Genomic DNA, 23,897 nt, shown 5'->3' with positions numbered 1-23,897 from the left:
TGTTTACACCAGCAGCGAGAGCGATTCGGACCGAGAAAGCGACGATTACCCCATTAATTTGAGCCAGGATGAAAGATTCGTGGATGAGGAACGTCAGAGTGAAGGATTAGAGTGCAGTGCAGGACGCATCTTTTTTCGCTCTGACCGTAACTTAGGTACAAGCTGGCTCATTGGATTCCACACTCTCTCCTTTTTCTATTGTGGATCACGGATTTGTATTTTAAACCACCTTGGATACTATATCCTCTTGAAAATGAGAGTCGAGAACGCGAAATGGACATTCACAGTGACTTTTATCTCCACGACAATACATCGGCGAAGCACTTTAACTACGGAGCTAACGTGATAGCATCGTGCTTAAATGCAGATAGAAACAGAAGAAATAAACCCCTGACTGGAAGGATAGACAGAAGATCAACAATACTATTAAACCATGGACATGTAAATACACGGTTAATGCTTTCCAGGTTGGCGAAGCTTAACAATGCTGTTGCTAACGACAGCATTGAAGCTAACTTAGCAACGGGACCTCACTGAGCTATGATAAACACATTAGCGCTCCACCTACGCCAGCCAGCCCTCACCTGCTCATCAACACCCGTGCTCACCTGCGTTCCAGCGATCGACGGAAGGACGAAGGACTTCACCCGATCATCCGTGCGGTCGGCGGCTAGCGTCGGATATCGCGTCTGCCATCCAAGTCAAGTCCTCCTGGTTGTGTTGCTAGAGCCAGCCACTAATACACCGATCCCACCTACAACTTTCTTCTTTGCAGTCTTCATTGTTCATTAAACAAATTGCAAAAGATTCACCAAAACAGATGTCCAGAATACTGTGGAATTTTGAGATGAAAACAGCTTTTTTGTATTGGATTCAATGGTGTCCGAATACTTCCGTTTAACTATTGACGTCACGCGCATACGTCATCATACATAGACGTTTTCAACCGGAAGTTTAGCGGGAAATTTAAAATTGCACTTTATAAGTTAACCCGGCCGTATTGGCATGTGTTGCAATGTTAAGATTTCATCATTGATGTATAAACTATCAGACTGTGTGGTCGGTAGTAGTGGGTTTCAGTAGGCCTTTAAAAATCAATAAACCCGCATCAGCAATTAAAACATATCTCATGCACGTTCAAAATTAAAATTGCAAAAAACATATTAAACATGAAAAAATTAAGAAATGAAATATTTGAACTCACAATTTGTAGCACCCATAGGACGCCGTATAGGATGCCAGTGGTACCCCTCGTCGATTCGAGTGGAAATGGCGGGCATTTCCCCATTTCATCTCCGACATCATCTCGCAAGATGTAGTTTCTCTTTAAATATCCTTCTTGGAAATGGCCTTGCAAATATATATCTGCCACCTAATCAACGTTTTGTTCTCCTTCTTGTGGATCAACACTTCCTGCTTCCTGCTAAGTTGCAACTTGTGATTGGATACTCACTTTGGAATGACAAGTGAGTATCCAATCACAGTCTCGTTAACATCAAGTTACCTACATAGGCTACTGTCAACAACTTGTGAATCAATTGGCTATCGCAACTGTCTATCAACTGTATGTGTTCTCAAATTCATCCGCTAACGGTCCCGGTGAATATCCAATCACAGGACACGTAAATGTCACGTTCAACCTCAGGCCAGCTAGAAGGCCTTACTGACAACTTGTGATCTGATTGGCTATCGCAACTGTCTATCAACTCTATGTGGTCGTTCACTTACAGTGCACAGACGCCTGCATTGTTGATTCTGAAGGCCTCTGGCAGATTTGGTACAGCATGGCAACATAAGCTAGCTGAATTCTGATTGGATACAAACTCTAACCTATAAATAACAGCAGTGAAAGGAGCATAATATGATATGAAGAGAATATGAATATTTTTAGATATTTAGGGGAAGTAAATTAGAAATTACTTTTATCTTTAATCATGATCATGATTTCTGCTTATGTTAGGCCAGCAGAGAAGGCCTTGCTGGCCCTGACGGCACACCACTAATAGCATCATGTATGTACTAAGGGTGCCCTGAACCGATATGGATATTGGCTATCGGTCTGATATAAGGAAAAAACAAGTGTCAGATGTTGTGGGCTTGCATGTAAAATATCCGAGACAAGCAGTCCTGCAGCATGTTTACTTGTGCAAAGCTGGATATAGACATAGATAGATCCATCCATCCATCCATTTTTCTACCGCTTGTCCCATCCAGTTTAAATCTAATTGGCTTCCAAATAAGCAGACAAGGTTGGTCTTTTCTTGTATTTTAGTGTAGCCTACTAGGAGCTGTAATATTCTATTATGGTCAATAAAACATCAAAGTTTTAGTCTTCGCATGCTAGTGATTGTGTGGTTTATTCAACAAGCCCCACATTTCTTCTGCTACTATTGTAAACTTCTAGTCTACGCATACCTATGTGTGACTGCCATCTACTGGTAACACTTAACATTACACCCCCCCTTCCAACAAGTTAAAGGCCTACTGAAATGAATTTTTTTAATTTAAACGGGAATAGCAGATCCATTCTATGTGTCATACTTGATCTTTTCGCGATATTGCCATATTTTTGCTGAAAGGATTTAGTAGAGAAAATCGACGATAAAGTTCGCAACTTTTGCTCGCTGATAAAAAAAACCTTGCCACTACCGGTAGTAGCGTGACGTCACAAGCGGTAGTGCTGCTCACAATTCCCCGTTGTTTACAATGGAGCGAGAGATATTAGGAGCGAGAAAGTGACGATTACCCCATTAATTTGAGCGAGGATGAAAGATTCGTGGATGAGGAACGTTAGAGTGACGGACTGGAATGCAGTTCAAGAGATATCTTTTTTCGCTCTGACCGTAACTTAGGTACAAGCTGGCTCATTGGAATCCACACTCTCTCCTTTTTCTATTGTGGATCACGGATTTGTATTTTAAACCACCTCGAATACTATATCCTCTTGAAAATGAGAGTCGAGAAGGCGAAATGAACATTCACAGTGACTTTTATCTCCACGACAATACATCGACGAAGCTCTTTAGCATGAGCTAACGTGATAGCATCTGTCTCAAATGCAGATAGAAACAAAATAAAAAAATCCCTGACTGGAAGGATAGACAGAAGATCAACAATACTACTATCAGGAGACACCAAACCAAACACTGGACATGTAAATGCACGGTTAATGTGTATTCGACGCCTGTCGAAGCCTAGCAATGCTGTTGCTAACGACGCTAACTTAACAACGGGACCTTGTCAGAGCTATGATAAAAACATTAGCGCTCCACCTACGCCAGCCAGCCCTCCTCTGCTCATCAACACCCGTGCTCACCTGCGTTCCAGCGATCGACGATGCGGTCGGCGGACCGGAGACGTAGGAAGTCAAGGTGAATTCGCCGCTAGCGCGTCTGCTATCCAAGTCAAAGTCCTCCTTGTTGTGTTGCTACAGCCAGCCGCATACACCGATCCCACCTACAATGTTCTTCTTTGCAGCCTCCATTGTTCATTAAACAAATTGCAAAAGATTCACCAACACAGATGTCCAGAGTACTGTGGAATTTTGTAGAAGAAAACAGAGCCCCGTGTATTGTGTCCAAAAGGGTCCAAACACTTCCGTGGACCTCGCGACGTCACGCGCATACGTCATCCTCCAAAGGCATTTTGAACCGGAAGTTCCCCGGGAAATTTAAAATTGCACTTTATAAGTTAACCCGGCCGTATTGGCATGTGTTGCAATGTTAAGATTTCATCATTGATATATAAACTATCAGACTGCGTGGTCGGTAGTGGTGGGTTTCAGTAGGCCTTTAACATAACACAATATGGGCCTGATTTACTAAGATTCAAATACCATTACCCCTAAAGAGGTTATGCAAAAAATCAAATAGTGTGTACTTTGAATGGGCGTGTTGCGTGTGATGTACTAAGTGCGTGTGCAATTTTTTTAAATGAGGATTTTGCGTGCATACAGGGTTTTTACAATGAAGAGAAGCCTTCTCTTCATATTCATGTTATCATGTTCCTACTTGTGTGCTATGTGAGCAGGACACATCTAAGATCTATAACACCTTTTCTGATTGGCAATCTACACAACAGAAACATTTGCACACTGTCACTTTCTGACTCTTTTCTTTCACTTTCACATTCAGTGCATCTGGAATGACTGAAACGCAAGAAATTGCATAATGAGAGGCGTCGTTTATAAACTAATATATAATCTAAATAAATACAAATTAAAAATGTTAAAAAAGAAAAACGCCGCAACGCATCAATTGAATTTATTTTATTCAGCCCTGTAAGTCATCCAGCAGCAATAAAATCATAAAATGAAATTGCTGAACAGACAATGTCTAATATTCATTTCTGACCTTCCACCAAAAATGTTGACACACACGTAGGACGGAAAATTGTCGTTAGTCCATGGTGTGTCTGAGCACTGATCCTGCAGCCATGTGTGGAACTGTCTGTTTGCACGTCCTCTGACACATGCTGAATAAAACACCAAACATTGCTCACAAAACTGTATAAGACATTTGCATTTTCTCCTCCAAGTATTGTGGGTGTTTTGATGATCAGCACATATTTTGCCTATAAATGAAGACTGAGACGCAAAATGGATTGAACGGCTTATTCTAGGGGCGGCATGGCGTAGCACAGGGTTGTCCAAAGTGCGGCCCGGGGGCCATTTGCGGCCCGCAGCTAATTGTTTACCGGCCCGCCACACATTCTGGAAATACTATTGTATTAAAAAAAGTGGAATGAGGTGAAATCTAACGAGAAAAAGTTGCAATGTTGACACAAAAGCTGCCATGCAGGCTGTTTTTTTTCTTTTGTCTTTCTTCATTTTTCTTTTTTTGCCATTGCTCAAAAAAAACAAATAATGACAAAAAATCCATGTTATAATGAATTATTTTCAGGGCTCCAATTACTTCAAATATTTCACTTGAAAATGTTTTATGTGGTAAATATTGCATATATTGTGTAGAAGCCATATAAAAACATCAAAGTTTTCTTTGACAAAAGCGCATAAAACAAACAAAATAATAGTTCCAGCATAACATCAATGGTGTCCTGCATTATTGATCTTTTAGGGCTCTAATTACTAAATACTGCATATTTCAGTTTTACTATAAAAAAAACTAAGTTGTTTTTGACAGAAAAGCCATAAAACATTTTTTTTTTCAATTTGTATTACTTTATATCAACTTGAAGTTGATATAGAGATTTACTGTAAGCGTTAAATAATTTAAAAAAAATAATAATCTGACTTATTTATAACATTTTAATGACTGAGACCCTTTATGGTCCCCGGGACCCCTGAGGGTAAAATAAATAAAAAAATCCATATATTTTGTTATGGTTTGAAAATGAAAAATATCAAAATGGCCCCCACATGCTTTAATTTTTCCGTGTGCGGCCCTCAGTGGAAAAAGTTTGGACACCCCTGGCGTAGCGGGTAGAGCGGCTGTGCCAGAAACCTGAGGGTTGCAGGGAAACCTGAGGGTTGCAGGTTCGCTCCCCGCCTCTTACCATCCAAATCACTGCCGTTGTGTCTTTGGGCAGGACACTTCACCCTTTCCCCTGGTGCCGCTCACACTGGTGAATGAATGATGAATGATAGGTGGTGGTCGGAGGGGCGTAGGCGCAAATTGGCAGCCACGCTTCCGTCACCCCAGGGTAGCTGTGGCTATGAAAGTAGCTTACCACAACCAGGTGTGAATAAATGATGCGTTCTCACTTCTCTGTGAAGCGCTTTGAGTGTCTAGAAAAGCACTATATAAATTTAAACCATTATTATTATTATTCTGCTCACTAAACAGACGCAATCCACTTTGCACACGTTTCATAGATCGGCTTTACCCTGCCTTTAAATAAAACTGATACCAAGTAGTGTGCCATTAAATGACATGCATTCAAGTAAATAGAGGTGACAAGTAAAAATGTTTAAAAAACGACAATACAATTTAATTTGTGTACAAATATTGGGGTATTTTCTTAAGCAAATTTTAATTCTGCAAACAAGTAATCGCCTGTGATTGATCATGATTCATCCAAATTCCAAAATGTGATTAATCTGATTACAAAAATAATTTCAATAATCATCAAATGCGATGATTACACTAGTATCAATGGCTACTATTCCCTGTGATGTGTGTGAACTACTCACTATGCTGGTTGTGCATGTACCGTATTTTTCGGAGTATAAGTCGCACCGGAGTATAAGTCGCACCGGCCGAAAATGCATAATAAAGAAGGAAAAAAAGATATATAAGTCCCCATTTTTTGGGGAAATGTATTTGATAAAACCCAACACCAAGAATAGACATTTGAAAGGCAATTTAAAATAAATAAAGAATAGTGAACAACAGGCTGAATAAGTGTACGTTATATGAGGCATAAATAACCAACTGAGAACGTGCCTTGTATGTTAACGTAACATATTATGGTAAGAGTCATTCAAATAACTATAACATATAGAACACGCTATACGTTTACCAAACAATCTGTCACTCCTAATCGCTAAATCCCATGAAATCTTATACGTCTAGTCTCTTACGTGAATGAGCTAAATAATATTATTTGATCTTTTACGGTAATGTGTTAATAATTTCACACATAAGTCGCTCCTGAGTATAAGTCGCACCCCCGGCCAAACTATGAAAAAAATACGGTACACCATGCAGTAGTTGTTGCTCTTCTTCCTAGATGGTGATCAATAATGATCAAAATGACATCATCATGTGATATTGTTGTTAAGTGGTATCAAGTCAAGTGTACTTCTGCAGACGATGAGCATGGTATCAGCTTTCTCCCCCCTCATCACCGCTGGTATCTTCGGTGCAACGCTCTCCTCTGCTTTGGCCTGCCTGGTATCGGCACCCAAAGTCTTCCAGGTACTTGTACACACTCACATGTACTGCAGTAGCAGGAATACACATTCATCACATAACAAATAACACTATGTCATCTTATGGTAGATTTATTGAAAACGACACGGAGTAAAAGAAGAAACTTTCTCATCAAGCTTCTTGTTGATGCTTTGTAGTCCATTCCAGTCTTGTGCAGGTCTACAATCTTTGACAGCTCTTTGGTTTTGCTGGTGGAGAAGTTTAAATATAGTTTAGAAAAGTAATAATGAGTATTCAGAGTCCTTTTTGAAAAGGAAACTGCACATTGTTGGGGTAATTTTGCATATCGCTCACTATCTTTACGAAAGACATGACATGACGAAGGAAGGATTTTTTATTTTTTTATGCATTCGATATTTACAGCGGAGCCAATGGGACATTCTCTATTTTGATTTAAACATTCAAAATCTTTTTGAACAATACTTACATTTGGTGTTTTTAAAATTAACCAAGTATTCTTTACATTGTTATTATAAGCACTAACGCAGACAAACTATACAATTTCAACATGATCGACTGACGAGGTGTTTCCTCGCTTCATTGCTCCCTGGAAGTTTATTGTAGATCATAAATCATGCCTCTCACCTGGAAAGTAGATGGCTGAGGACGTTCTCCGACAAGTTGGTGCACTTAGACAGCGATGTAGGACCTGAAAAATGGCGAGAACGACACCAAACGACGCTTGGTCGTCCCCCCCCCCCCGTTTTTTCACAAAGATTATGAGTCATTCTTCACCTAAATGGGAATATATGAACATCCTAGCAGTCGGCATCCTAATGACAGCAGATCTTGTACGGTAAGTGATGTATTATTATGTTTGTTGGCTCTCATGAAGTCTGCAGTGAGCATAAATCAGTGATGAATAAAAAAATAAGCAAACGTGATACGTTTTTCAAATCAATACGCCGCTTAAAATTATCAAAATACATAAATATGAAATGTTATTTTAAATGTGCCTGTTACTACATTACATGTATACTTACATCATGTGTATAAAACCTTAACTTCTTAAGGCCCAAGCTGTTTGTTTACATCCATCCATCCATCCATTTTCTACCGCTTATTCCCTTCGGGGTCGCGGGGGGCGCTGGAGCCTATCTCAGCTACAATCGGGCGGGAGGCGGGGTACACCCTGGACATGATTTTTTTATCTATCTTTGCTATTTGGGCTTATCGGACCCTAATTAGAATAAAAACTAAGAATCATCTTTTGATGTGATGTACTTTGTCCATAAGTACACAAACATGTACTTCATGTTTAGTGACATGTTAATTCTTATTTTTACACTTTTTTTCCCCAAATTCCATTGTATGTTATACTCTTCTGACACCACCAGATGGCAGTATAAGTGTCCACATAGGCCGCCATAAGACCCCAATTCAGTAGTGTACACAATTTTGGAAATAAGAGCTAAAAGGTTCTGTCCACGCATGTGGCCACTAAGCCTTTAGAGCAGGGGTGTCAAACTCAAATACAGAGTGGGCCAAAATTTTAAACTGAACAAAGCCGCGGGCCAAGGTTGAACAAATTAACCTTTTAATAGGGACCCAAACAAGTTTTGCATTGAATATTGAACGAGCAAGGCTTATATAACTGTATAGTGACATGCAAAATCGAGTTTCAAATAATAATAATAATAATAATAATAATAATTAAAAATTATCAATGGCATATCAAATAAAATTTAAATAAAAATTGAATGCCTCTTTTCTAATTGCAGCCTTCTGAGGTAAATAGCAAAATAGACTTTTTCCACAGGCTAACAATAAATTTGAAAATAAAATAACAATAATGAAAGAATCAAACATTGAAGCCTTGAAGTAGCAAGAGAAAGTGCATGAATAAAACGTTAATTAATGCTCAGTTTGCTACACTGATTTGCTTTAACACTGAATATGGAACAAGCAACGCTTGTATAACTTAATAGTGCTAAATCAACTTTCAAAAAACAAACGAAAAAACATCAACGGTATATTAAATCAAATTTAAATAAAAAACGAAATGCCTCTTTTCTATTTGCAGCCTTCTGAGGTAAATATCAACATGAACTTTTTCCACTGGCTAATAAATTGGAAAATAAAATAATGAATAAATCAACCATTCAGGCCTTTTTACTGCTCAGTTTGTGACACACTGATGTAATCTGATGTGCCCAAGCGAGTTCATTAATGTCGGGTTGGGGGGTGGTAGTGGGGGTGTATATTGTAGCGTCCCGGAAGAGTTAGTGCTGCAAGGGGTTCTGGGTATTTGTTGTGTTGTGTTTATGTTGTGTTACGGTGCGGATGTTCTCCCGGAATGTGTTTGTCATTCTTGTTTGGTGTGGGTTCACAGTGTGGCGCATATTTTTAACAGTGTTAAAGTTGTTTATACGGTCACCCTCAGTGTGACCTGTATGGCTGTTGACCAAGTATGCTTGCATTCACTTATGTGTGTGAAAAGCCGCAGGTTTTATGTGACTGGGCCGGCACGCTGTTTGCATGGAGGAAAAAGTGGACGTGACGTCAGGTCGTAGAGGATGCTAAAGGCAGTGCCTTTAAGGAACGCCCCCAATGTTGTTGTCCGGGTGGAAATCGGGAGAAATTCGGGAGAATGGTTGCCCCGGGAGATTTTCGGGAGGGGCACTGAAATTCGGGAGACTCCCGGGAAAATCGGGAGGGTTGGCAAGTATCAGTATTAGCGGTGCCGCTGTATAATACCGGCGGGCCAGCTCTAATGTTAATTTGATATTGCCTCAAGGGCCAAATGAAATTACACGGCGGGCCAAATTTGGCCCGTGGGCCAGAGTTTGACACCCATGCTTTAGAGGTAGGAGGTGTTTGGATATTTTTAAGGGCTTTATTTGCAGAATTGAACGGCTCCTATAGGCTCCCTTCTAAGCAACTTTTGATCAATTTTTTATTTAATATTTTGAATGCAAAAAATTTTACAAATCCATCGTCATTTCTCTCATAATTATTGTGAACCATAATTCTCTCCAAAAAGTGCAGTTCCCCTTTAAAGGGACTCATTTGTGTATTTCGTGGACATATAACCCAAAAAAAATGCGTTTATGTTCATTTATTGACCTCGTCTAAGTTGAAATAAAGCTACCATAAAAATGTACTGTTCATATGTTTCTAAGGTGCTACATTTACAAACTCCGCAGCTTATGAAATATTTATATTCCCCACTTTGTCAAATGAAGCTTCTTTGCTTGTTCATGACTGATATTGCACAAAATGATGTTTGTTGTTTGCAGTGTCTGTGTGAGGACAAACTCTACCCTCTCATTGGCTTCTTTGGAAAAGGCTACGGTAAAAACCAGGAACCGCTGCGAGGCTACCTGCTGACGTACATCATTGCCATCTGCTTCGTTCTCATTGGTGAGGCTTGAAACATGTGACCAGAGATGTTTAAAAGTTGCAGTAATACAGCAGTACCTCAATTTAGGAGCTTAATTGGTTTTGTGACGGAGCTCTTGATTCAAAACACTTGTATCTCAAATCAACATCTCCCTTTGACATCAATTTACCTCAAATGATTGCCCCCCAAAACAGCACAACTTTAACATGTACTATGCCTTTATATATATATAATCGGGCTGTCAAACGGTTAAAAATGTAATCGTGATTAATCACATTTTGTTCATAGATAACTAAAACTTAATCGAGCTTAATCACAGATAGGTAGGATTTGTCATCATTAATTAGTGTACCCTAGACAGATCATTTTCAGGGGGAGTGGCTTCATATTGCTGCATGACAATGTTTTAACCTTCTCTATTAATGAATACAATGTAATATTGAGCCTGCTAATCATTTTGTAATTGACGACTCAACCAGAACTTGTTATAACAGAATTTACACAATATTTTAGTCAGCCAGAAAAAGAGCATTTCTTTAGGTGCAAATATCACGGAATAACATTAGAAAACATCTCTGAGAAAGCATGATCGTAATGTAAGACATTTTTAGTTTGTTAATATCAGGGTTTCCCTTAAATTGCCAAAATACGTGTGGTGGTGGGGGTGTGGTCAATATGACGTCATCGCATGATTTGCTGTGATGCATATAATCTTTAAAAAGGGATGTGAATATACATTTAAAACACATTTGTTATTATTAAAGGCCTACTGAAACCCACTACTACCAACCACACAGTCTGATAGTTTATACATCAATGATGAAATCTTAACATTGCAACACATGCTAATACGGCCGGGTTAACTTATAAAGTGCAATTTTAAATTTCCCGGCAAACTTCCGGCTGAAAACGTTTCGAAATGATGACGTTTGCGCGTGACGTCAACTGTTGAAGCGGAAGTATTCGGAGCCCATTGAATCCAATACAAAAAGCTCTGTTTTCATCTCAAAATTCCACAGTATTCTGAACATCTGTGTTGGTGAATATTTAGCAATTTGTTTAATGAACAATGGAGACTGCAAAGAAGTTGTAGGTGGGATCGGTGTATTAGCGGCGGACTACAGCAACACAACCAGGAGGACTTTGAGATGGATAGCAGACGCGCTAGCCGAACGACCTCACCTTGACTTCCTCCATCTCCGGGCCGCCGACCGCATCGGTGATCGGGTGAAGTCTTTCGTCGTACCGTCGATCGCTGGAACGCAGGTGAGCACGGGTCGTGATGAGCAGATGAGAGCTGGGGTAGGTGCAGAGCTAATGTTTTTAGCATAGCTCTGTCGAGGTTCCGTAGCTAAGTTAGCTTCAATGGCGTCGTTAGCAACAGCATTGCTAAGCTTCGCCAAGCTGGAAAGCTTTAACCGTGTAGTTACATGTCCAGAGTTTGGTAGTATTGTTGATTTTCTGTCTATCCTTCCAGTCAGGGGCGTATTTGTTTTGTTTCTATATGCAGTTAAGCCCGATGCTATCACGTTAGCTCCATAGCTAAAGAGCTTCGCCGATGTATTGTCGTGGAGATAAAAGTCACTGTGAATGTCCATTTCGCGTTCTCGACTCTCATTTTCAAGAGGATATAGTACCCGAGGTGGTTTAAAATACAAATCCGTGATCCACAATAGAAAAAGGAGAAAGTGTGGAATCCAATGAGCCAGCTTGTACCTAAGTTACGGTCAGAGCAAAAAAAGATACGTCCTGCACTGCACGCTAGTCCTTCACTTTCATGTTCCTCATCCATGAATCTTTCATCCTCGCTCAAATCAATGGGGTAATCGTCGCTTTCTCGGTCCGAATCTCTCTCGCTGCATTGAAAACAATAGGAAAATGTGAGCAGCCCTTCCTCCGGTGACGTCACGCTACTTCCGGTAGAAGCAAGGCTTTTTTTTATCAGAGACCAAAAGTTGCAATCTTTATCGTCGTTGTTCTATACTAAATCCTTTCAGCAAAAATATGGCAATATCGCGAAATGATCAAGTATGACACATAGAATAGATCTGCTATCCCCGTTTAAATAAAAAAAATTCATTTCAGTAGGCCTTTAAAGGCCTACTGAAAAAAAAATCATTTCAGTAGGCCTTTAAAGGCCTACTGAAATGAATTTTTTTTATTTAAACGGGGATAGCAGATCTATTCTATGTGTCATACTTGATCATTTCGCGATATTGCCATATTTTTGCTGAAAGGATTTAGTATAGAACAACGACGATAAAGATTGCAACTTTTGGTATCTGATAAAAAAAAGGCTTGCACCTACCGGAAGTAGCGTGACGTAGTCAGTTGAACATATACGCAAAGTTCCCTATTGTTTACAATGATGGCCGCATGAAGTGAGAGAGATTCGGACCGAGAAAGCGACAATTTCCCCATTAATTTGAGCGAGGATGAAAGATTTGTGGATGAGTAAAGTGCAAGTGAAGGACTAGTGGGGAGTTGAAGCTATTCAGATAGGGAAGATGCTGTGAGAGCCGAGGGTGACCTGATATTCAGCTGGGAATGACTACAACAGTAAATAAACACAAGACATATATATACTCTATTAGCCACAACACAACCAGGCTTATATTTAATATGCCACAAATTAATCCTGCATAAAAACACCTGCGTGTTTGTTATGCTAGCTCCTAGCTCCTCTGCTAGCTCCTAGCTCCATAGAACACGCCAATACAATTCAAACACCTGATCAACACACACAATCACTCAGCCCAAAAGACAGTTTACCTAACCCAAGGTTCATAAAGCTTATATATTTTTAAAAAGTTACGTACGTGACGCGCACATACGGTCAAGTTATCGAATGTTTAGCAGCCAAGGCTGCATACTCACGGTACCTGATATTCAGCTGGGAATGACTACAACAGTAAATAAACACAAGACATATATATACTCTATTAGCCACAACACAACCAGGCTTATATTTAATATGCCACAAATTAATCCTGCATAATAACACCTGCGTGTTTGTTATGCTAGCTCCTAGCTCCTCTGCTAGCTCCTAGCTCCATAGAACACGCCAATACAATTCAAACACCTGATCAACACACACAATCACTCAGCCCAAAAGACCGTTCACCTAACCCAAGGTTCATAAAGCTTATATATTTTTAAAAAGTTACGTACGTGACGCGCACGTACGGTACGGTACGTGTTATGCTAGCTCCTAGCTCCTCTGCTAGCTCCTAGCTCCATAGAACACGCCAATACAATTCAAACACATGATCAACACACACAATCACTCAGCCCAAAAGACCGTTCACCTAACCCAAGGTTCATAAAGCTTATATATTTTAAAAAAGTTACGTACATACGCAAAAAAAAGCCAAAGCTGCATACTCACAGTAGCACGTCTGCGTCTTTGTCATCCAAATCAAAGTAATCCTGGTAAGAGTCTGTGTTGTCCCAGTTCTCTACAGGCGTCTGTGTATCCAAATCAAAAGTCCTCCTGGTTAGAGTCTCTGTTATCCGAGTTCTTCCATCTTGACTGCATCTTTCGGGAATGTAAACAAAGAAGCGCCGGCTGTGTACTGTTGTGGCTGACTACGTTCGAAAAATACGTCCATTTCGCACCGACAACTTTCTTCTTTGCTTGCTTGGCTTCCTTCTCCATAATGCAATGAACATGATTGAAACAGATTCACGAACACAGATGTCCAGAATACTGTGGAATTATGAAATGAAAACAGAGCTTTTTCGTATCGGCTTCAATGTGGAAGGCATACCCGTGTTCGCCGGGCTACGTCACGCGCATACGTCATCCGCAGAGGCGTTTCGAACCGGAAGTTTAGCGGCAAATTTAAAATGTCACTTTATAAGTTAACCCGGCCGTATTGGCATGTGTTATAATGTTAAGATTTCATCATTGATATATAAACTATCAGACTGCGTGGTCGGTAGTAGTGGGTTTCAGTAGGCCTTTAAGTATAGTATTAACATATATATTTTTCGTGCATTATATTGTGTTCTATTTTTAAATTGTTGCTGCTTATTGCACTTTGTTGACATTTACATTTTTTTTTAAAGATTTTTCCAATCCTTCAGTCACTTTTTCTGTAATAAAAACGATCGTCAACAAATCTAGCATCTATTTTTGGTGTTATTGGCGACTGTATTCGTGTTTAGATATTTCTGCCGCGCCATGTCCGTGACAAAAAGCAAACTTGCTTCGCTTTGCTGGGAGCCTTCCTCTCATTAAAAGCCACCAGTGTCATCCTAAATTGTGAAGAGTGCTCTCCGCGGGTATATCTCGAATATATTAAAGTACGTCCACAGTGCGGACACGCTGCCTCCACTCCATACAACTCTGTGTGTATGGCTGCTGTTAATGTGTATGTTAGTACTGTATGTTATGGTGGTCATTTTTCCCATGGTCTTTGAACACACGGTGTCAGTGGAGAATGAGCAAAAAAACTAAGTGAATATAAACTGGCCTAACAATTATTTTAAATAATCATATAACCTATCGGATCTGGCCCGCCAGCGTCCAAAATCAGGCTCGCGGAAAGTCCCAAGTATTAAATTTTTTTTTTTTTTTTTTTAAATAAAAAAAATAAAAATAAAAATAATTATTTTTTTCTGTCTTTTCTTATCCACTTTGTACCGCTTGCTACTCACGGTGTCTCCTAGCCGCTCAGGCAAATCATATTGTCTAAAAATTAATTTTTTCATCGATAACGTGACATCATCGCGCGCAGCGGAAAGTGCGCTATATATATCTAATATATATATAATATATATATATATATATATATATATATATATATATATATATATATATATATATATATATATATATATATATATATATATATATATATATATATATCTATATATATGTATATATATATATATATATATATATATATATATATATATATATATATATATATATATCTATATATATATGTATATATATATATATATATATATATATATATATATATATATATATATATATATATATATATATATATATCTATATATATATGTATGTATATATATATATATATATATATATATATATATATATATATATATATATATATATATATATATATATATATATCTATATATATATGTATATATATATATATATATATATATTATATATATATATATATATATATATATATATATATATACATATATATATACATATATATATAAAGATATATATATATATATATATATATATATATATATATATATATAATCTTTATATATATATGTATATATATATATATATATATATATCTTTATATATATATGTATATATATATGTATATATATATATATATATATATATATATATATATATATATATATATATATATATATATACATATATATATAGATATATATATATATAGATATATATATATATATATATATCAAATATATATACTGTATATATATCTAATATATACATAAAAAATATATATATACATATATATTTATATATATCTAATATATATCCAAAAAATAAATAAATAAATAAATTTAAAAAAAAAAAATATATATATATATATATATATATATATATATATATATATATATATATATATATATATATATATATATATATATATATATATATATATATATATATATATATATATATATATATATATATACAGCCCGGCCCCCGGCCACATTTTTTAACCCAATGCGGCCCCCGAGTCAAAAAGTTTGGGGACCCCTGGTTTAAAGTATATATTAGTTAATTTACGTAGTAATATTACCGGTGGATAATACGAAACATAATAATAGGTCATCATTATTACGATTATTGTTATGATCAGGGAAGTGTTGCTTGCAGCGTGATCCCAAAATACAGAGAAGAGCAGGCGGAATGCAGGTAAAGATGTAATTTGGGGCAGCATGGCTCAGTGGTAGAGTGGTTGTCTCCTAACCTGAATGTTGCGGGTCGGCCTGTGACCATGTCGCTGAAGACCCAGTTGCACCTGATGCTGCGTAAATGTGGTCGAAGTTTCAAGGCGTTTTGAGTACCTTAAAGGTAGGAGAGCGCTATACATGTCGAATCAATTTAGCATAAAAGCTTGTGCAGCTAGGATGTGCACTGGAAGCGCAAGGAAAACTATGCAGGTAGAAAGCAAAACAGACTACAAGCACACTAGACAGAATAGAAGCAATGATCCAGTGTTTAAAGGACAGGACTGGCATATATAGGAACACCAGGAACATGTATGTCCCGACTGCCAGTCAGGAATAGGTGTGGCAACCAACGCTCAGTGACAGACGGTTAAATGACACAGGAAGTCAAACCTAACAATAAAAGCGCTGGACAGGAAATAACATACAGAAACATAAGACAAAGAACACACCCGTCATGACAATTATATAACGATTAGTGCATCTCCTGGTTTCCATCTGTCTTTACAACCTGTGACGCCTCTGTTTCTAAGTTTAACTGACGGTCTTTGAACGCATCACAGTTAGGTGCAACAAGATGCAAACGCAAAACTTGTATTTGACTTTCTCTTATGCTTCTACAAATAGATTTGATACATTTTAATGTTTTGTATCACTTCACTCTAGTTCCAAAATGCTGGTGCTGTGTGTGAGTGCTTAAAAGTGAGCGTTGATGATGTTGTGACGTCTGTGTTGATTCAAGTGTTCAAAGCTGGGTTTGCCGCTATCCAGGTGGAATAAAACATTTCATATTTTTGATAGGGGGTGTGGATAGTCTTAAACCACATGTGTCATACCCAAGGCCCGGGGGCCAGATATGGCCCGCGGCATAATTTTATCTGGCCCGCAAACACCTGGAAATGACATGTGTCAATAAAGTACTTAATAATTTTTTTTTTTTCATTTTGACAGAAAAAAATATATGTACTGCTTGAAATTACATACATTTTAAACTTTAATAGTATACAATATTGCAACAAATATTACAGTATATTATACTTTCCAAACATGTTTTTGTCTAAATAAAAATACTTAACTTTACAGCAAACTACCCATCAAATCCATAAAAATTACAACAAATTTTACGTTGTTCTTTACAGCATATTACTGTAAATTAAAAAAAAATGACTACTGTTTTTTGCGTAAAAATTCTGTTGACTGAGCTGCCAGTTTTTGACTGTAAAATCTACGGTTGTTGTTTTTAACGGTGTATTACTGTAAATGGAAAGACGGTGCATTTGTTTTTACGGTCGAAAAACTGTCCGCTAAGTTGCCAGAATTAAAAAAAGAATGTGTACTATTTTTCCATTAACAATATAATGATGTAAAAAAAAATGTAAATTTAACACACAAATTCTGGCAACTAAGCTGCCAGCTTTTTCCGACCCCCCCCCCCCCCCCCCCAAACACCCCCACACCCCAAAAAAAAACAGTGATACTGTTTTTCCATTTATCGTAAAATGTTTTTTAAAGAAACCCACTATATTTTACGGTAAAATGCATACTTTACATTGTGAATGTAAAGTTTTTACTGTAAAATCCACAGACTACTTAAAACCATTTCCATAATTAATAATGAAATCCAGAGGCAAATTCATACATTGTTCGCTGTTACGAGCGGCCCTCTGATGGCAGCCATGACTGTGATGTGGCCCTCAATGAAAACAAGTGGATTCCTAATTTTAATTGAAACAACATTCATATTTAACCATATTTAATTTCATGGCTATACTAATGTTATATTAGCATTTATGACATATTTATGATAACTTAAATACTTAAATGACAGAAAGAACATGTCCAAACTTTACAAAAGCCCAGGGGCTCTGGTACAACATGCATACACCCCAAATGTGGGAGAGGTAGTGAAAAGGGAAAACAAAGTGGGCAACAGTGGGACTGAAAATTAAAAATTTGTTCATAGTTCATTTGAATTTTTGAGACTTTTTTTTTATCAGTAGATTGCACAGTACAGTACATATTCCGTACAATTGACCACTAAATGGTAACACCTGAATAAGTTTTTCAACTTGTTTAAGTCGGGGTCCACGTAAATCAATTCATGGTAGTATCTATCTATCTATCTATATACCGGTATATATATATACTTATCAGGACCAAAATTGTTTTTTGGTCCTGATTAAGAGGAATGTTTTGACAGTGGAACGGTTGAAAAATGTGGAAGGAGTAGTCGACAGAAAAGGGTGAAAAACGGGATTTCTAGGAATACCTGGAAAAATTATAGTTTGTATGTCCAAGATGAGTGGTTAAAAAAATTTGGAAATGATGGAAGTTTGAAAAATGGCCAATTCATTTTGAATGGGAAAAAGTTCCCGGAAAACATGGAATTCTGGGAATTTGTCAAGGGAAAGCCTGCGATTCCCGAATAGGCTGAACAGTTTGAATTTCCAGGAAAACTGGAATTCGTTTTGGAACTTGGAAAAATGTCCCGAAGAAGAATTTTGGTGTAGAAAACCATATGACAAAAGCCATGAAGACTACAAAGATAGAAGAAAAGCTTTAAGTTGCTTTCAAACATGAATACATGTCTTTATTGTTGGAAGAAAGCGAGCTGTAAATGTTTCAGGGTGTATAAAATAGTGAAGCTGGAACAAAAACAAACACTGAATGATAAGTTAACATTGATTCACTCTATTTACAAAAAAATATTATTAAAAAATGCTATATAAAAAAGAATGGCTGGAAGTATTTACATGCATGTGTACAGCAGAGGAGTGCATCTTCATGCTATAAGCGGTTAATGTCCAGGATAAGTGGAATGTGTTGATGGTGTAATGTTTGGAAAAGGGAGTGTAGTGAATTATACCGTGTACCATTTTTATACTTATATGATTGTGAGGTAGTATGTGTTTGTATTTGGTCACAGAATCCTTTAGAGGATTATTCTACTAAGGAAAGATGCCCTTAGATAGCTTCAAAAGTGCACATGTCCATCACAAGTGCTCCAGTGAGTGGTGGCTGTTGCCCCCAGGAAATTGGAATCTTACAGGAATGCAGGTTTGTACTTTAGAAGGAAGTGTAAAGACATTAGTAACATCTGGTAGGAAGCCCTCACAAGTAGGAGTAGAGAATAGGGGTTGGAGGTCACCTAACTCAAACCGATCACAGGAAATAGGCTGGGTGTTGTCCAAACTGGCCGGCCCCAAGGCCAGAACAACAAAGAGTAACTGTCTTCGTGTAAAATGTATTTAAGAACAGTTGTCCAAGAAGACAGCAGAAGAGTAATCGGGCGCATACTTTTTCTCCTGGAAACTACAGTTCCAGTCTGAGGCTCGCTGAAACAAATAAAGTCACACAACCATCAAATATACAACAGGAGAAAACGAATGTGGACGAAAAATAGAGCGGAATAATAATTGTGTGCATGCTTCTCAGCATTCACACAAGTCTGCTGTGACAAGTATTCACACAAAACATGTTTCAACTTGCTACAATGTTTTTTGTTGCATTTGTCGCATTTGTCTCGGACAAACAATTAATTCACCGATGTGACATGTTTGTCTTTGGACTGCAGCTGAGCTGAACACGATCGCCCCGATCATCTCCAACTTCTTTCTGTGCTCGTACTGTCTGATCAACTTCAGCTGCTTCCACGCCTCCATCTCCAACTCACCCGGTAGGATGGCACACCTCGCATCGCCTAACGTCACTATTTGATACAAATCATGGGTATGACACCGTACGATACATAGGTCACAGTATCGCTATATTGGGAAATACAGTCAGCCTTGTTTATTGCAGCCAATTGGTATCTGTGTTGCCCCTGCGATGAGGTAGTGACTTGTCCAGGGTGTAGTCTGCCCTCCACCCGAGTGCAGTTGGGATAGGCTGCAGCCCCCCCTACCCCGTGACCCGAAAAGGGACAAGCAGGAGCAAATGGATGGATGGATGGATGGATGGATGGTATATACTGTATGATAGATGGTCCAATCAACCCATATATTTTGTGTCAGAGTTTTACAAAGTTTTCACTGGTACTGCAATAACGATATTGCAGCCTTGACTATTGCTGGATATCGATATCGATCCGATATAATATCAGCACCAATAAAAGATACGTTTTACCAATGTTTTTAGAGTGGAATGTTAGAAAAAGCTTGATCAAGTGATATGTTGTTGACATCACATAGGCACTGAATCCTGGTACTGCTGGATAAAAGTCTGGACTGTTTACTACTCAGTTGTTATACCCTGTTTTCTTACACTTTTTCGTATCATTTGCACGAATGCATTCGTTTCAGTTTGTCCTTGATGCTTTGCTGTAGTCAGGAGTAGTCTTTGCCATCAAGTTGAATATGCCAGTTTTGCGCTCATTACACACAAGCTGTTTGATTGGAACGTGCATCTAAGTTGTAGTTTTCAGTGCCAAATTTGGTGGTTTGCCCTGTAAAATCGCTAATGCTAATCAGTAGCATGCATATTCAATGTAAATTAGCGTTTTTAAATGGATACTTTAGTGCCGTGGTCCCCAACCTTTTTGTAGCTGCGGACCGGTCAACGCTTGAAAATACCGCTTGAAAATACCGCTTGAAAATACCGCTTGAAAATACCCCCCTTCCCCCCGGTCAGTGGGGGGGGATGTTTTTTATTTTACTTTTTTTGTCATAAAGAAATACAATCATGTGTGCTTACGGAATGTATCCCTGCAGACTGTATTGATTTATATTGATATATAATGTAGGAACCAGAAATATTAATAACAGAAAGAAACAACCCTTTTGTGCGAATGAGTGTAAATGGGGGAGGGAGGCTTTTTGGGTTGGTGCACTAATTGTAAGTGTATCTTGTGTTTTTTATGTTGATTTAATAAAAAAAAAAATTAATAATTTTTTAAATTTCTTTTGCGGCCCGGTACCAATCGATCCACGGACTGGTACAGGGCCGCGACCACTGCTTTAGTGTATACGGGGAAGTTCCATGTGTGATGTACAAACCCCGTTTCCATATGAGTTGGGAAATTGTGTTAGATGTAAATATAAACGGAATACAATGATTTGCAAATCATTTTCAACCAATATTCAGTTGAATATGCTACAAAGACAACATATTTGATGTTCAAACTGATAAACTTTTTTTTTTTGCAAATAATCATTAACTTTAAAAATTGATGCCAGCAACACGTGACAAAGAAGTTGGGAAAGGTGGCAATAAATACTGATAAAGTTGAGGAATGCTCATCAAACACTTATTTGGAACATCCCACAGGTGTGCAAGCTAATTGGGAACAGGTGGGTGCCATGATTGGGTATAAAAACAGCTTCCCAAAAAATGCTCAGTCTTTCACAAGAAAGGATGGGGCGAGGTACACCCCTTTGTCCACAACTGCGTGAGCAAATAGTCAAACAGTTTAAGAACAACGTTTCTCAAAGTGCAATTTCAAGAAATTTAGGGATTTCAACATCTACGGTCCATAATATCATCAAAAGCTTCAGAGAATCTGGAGAAATCACTCCACGTAAGCGGCATGGCCAGAAACCAACATTGAATGACCGTGACCTTCGATCCCTCAGACGGCACTGTATCAAAAACCGACATCAATCTCTAAAGGATATCACCACATGGGCTCAGGAACACTTCAGAAAACCACTGTCACTAAATACAGTTCGTCACTACATCTGTAAGTGCAAGTTAAAGCTCTACTATGCAAAGCGAAAGCCATTTATCAACAACACCCAGAAACGCCGCCGGCTTCTCTGGGCCCGAGATCATCTAAGATGGACTCATGCCAAGTGAAAAAGTGTTCTGTGGTCTGACGAGTCCACATTTCAAATAGTTTTTGGAAATATTCGACATCGTGTCATCCGGACCAAAGGGGAAGCGAACTATCCAGACTGTTATCGACGCAAAGTTCAAAAGCCAGTATCTGTGATGGTATGGGGGTGCATTAGTGCCCAAGACATGGGTAACTTACACATCTGTGAAGGCACCATGAATGCTGAAAGGTACATACAGGTTTTGGAACAACATATGCTGCCAGATAAGCGCCGTCTTTTTCATGGACGCCCCTGCTTATTTCAGCAAGACAATGCCAAGCCACATTTAGCACATGTTACAACAGCGTGGCTTCATAAAAAAAGAGTGCGGGTACTTTCCTGGCCCGCCTGCAGTCCAGACCTGTCTCCCATCGAAAATGTGTGGCGCATTATGAAGCGTAAAATACGACAGCGGAGACCCCGGACTGTTGAACGACTGAAGCTCTACATAAAACAAGAATGGGAAAGAATTCCACTTTCAAAGCTTCAACAATTAGTTTCCTCAGTTCCCAATCGTTTATTGAGTGTTGTTAAAAGAAAAGGTGATGTAACACAGTGGTGAACATGCCCTTTCCCAACTACTTTGGCACGTGTTGCAGCCATGAAATTCTAAGTTAATTATTATTTGCAAAAAAAAAAAAGTTTATGAGTTTGAACATCAAATATGTTGTCTTTGTAGTGCATTCAATTGAATATGGGTTGAAAAGGATTTGCAAATCATTGTATTCCGTTTATATTTACATCTAACACAATTTCCCAACTCATATGGAAACAGGGTTTGTATTATATACTATACTGTCATGTACGTCCATGATGTTTTCCAGGCTGGCGTCCAACCTTCAGGTTCTACAATAAATGGCTGTCCTTGTTGTGCGCCATGTGTTGTCTGGTCATTATGTTCCTGCTGACTTGGTGGGCCGCACTCACTGCCTTTGGGGTCGTCGTGCTCCTTTTGGGATACACCCTCTACAAGAGGCCCGGTAATAAACTCAAGGTGTGCTCACACTTAGCCAATCGTAGATCCTGACTTTAACCCCTTCTTTAGCATGATTGGAGGAGCTGGTCTATGGCCCAGAAATGGTTAGATACACACGCATGTGCGCGTGTCGTAAAATCACTTCATTGCGATTGCTCCTCTCAGCCAGGGGCCTTGGGGTCCCGTGATGTTTGGGTGGCCCTGTTTTGTGATAGGGCGCTTCATATGACATTTTACCAGGAACATATTCCTAGCCCCGTCCTGCTCTGATAAAAATATAATGGCAAATTTACCCAATATTTGGTGGTGCAAGGTTACAGTTGATAAACTATCATATTGGGGTCAAATCCCGACCAAAGGTGTGTCAGAAAGAAATGCAAATTTATGTTTTAAATGTGTTTTTTAAAGTAAAACTATGATTATTGAACAATCATTTCCAATTAATTTGTTTTACTACAAAACATACATTGAACTAAATTCAAGTTTGATCTAAAAAAGTACACAATAAATTTGACGTTTATAAAGTGTGATAGATTTTTGTAATGGGGCGGGGGTCTCAAATATAAATTCTGCTCAGGGCCCTGCTCGGGGCGCCTCACATCTGCACATTGTTTACAATCATGGCCACCAGCAGCGAGAGCGTTTCGGACCGAGAAAGCGACGATCACCCCATTAATTTGAGCGAGGATGAAAAATTTGTGGATGAGGAAAGTGAGAGTGAAGGATCAGAGGGCAGTGGAAGCGATTCAGATAGGGAAGATGCTGTGAGAGGCGGGTGGGACCTGATATTCAGCTGGGAATGACTAAAACAGTAAATAAACACAAGACATATATATACTCTATTAGCCACAACACAACCAGGTTTAGATTTAATATGCCACATAACAAACACCTCCCCCCTCCCGTCCATATAACCCACCAATACAACTCAA

At 38.4% G+C, this 23,897-nt stretch overlaps 1 protein-coding gene across 1 annotated transcript in view; it reads left to right on the top strand.

Annotated features, from left to right (window-relative positions):
* The window catches only part of slc12a3 (solute carrier family 12 member 3), a 111,434-nt gene that overhangs the window by 39,603 nt on the left and 47,934 nt on the right, over nt 1–23,897 (top strand). The window contains exons 11-14 of the mRNA XM_062022432.1: nt 6,771–6,878; nt 10,133–10,256; nt 19,751–19,852; nt 22,814–22,969. Of these exons, the coding sequence (XP_061878416.1) occupies nt 6,771–6,878; nt 10,133–10,256; nt 19,751–19,852; nt 22,814–22,969 (490 nt within the window). The remainder of the gene's footprint in view (nt 1–6,770; nt 6,879–10,132; nt 10,257–19,750; nt 19,853–22,813; nt 22,970–23,897) is intronic.

This window comes from Entelurus aequoreus, linkage group LG16, assembly GCF_033978785.1.
Source record: "Entelurus aequoreus isolate RoL-2023_Sb linkage group LG16, RoL_Eaeq_v1.1, whole genome shotgun sequence".
Lineage (NCBI taxonomy): Eukaryota > Metazoa > Chordata > Actinopteri > Syngnathiformes > Syngnathidae > Entelurus > Entelurus aequoreus.
Note: the sequence above shows the minus strand (reverse complement) of the source record. Positions and strands in the feature narration are given on the sequence as shown.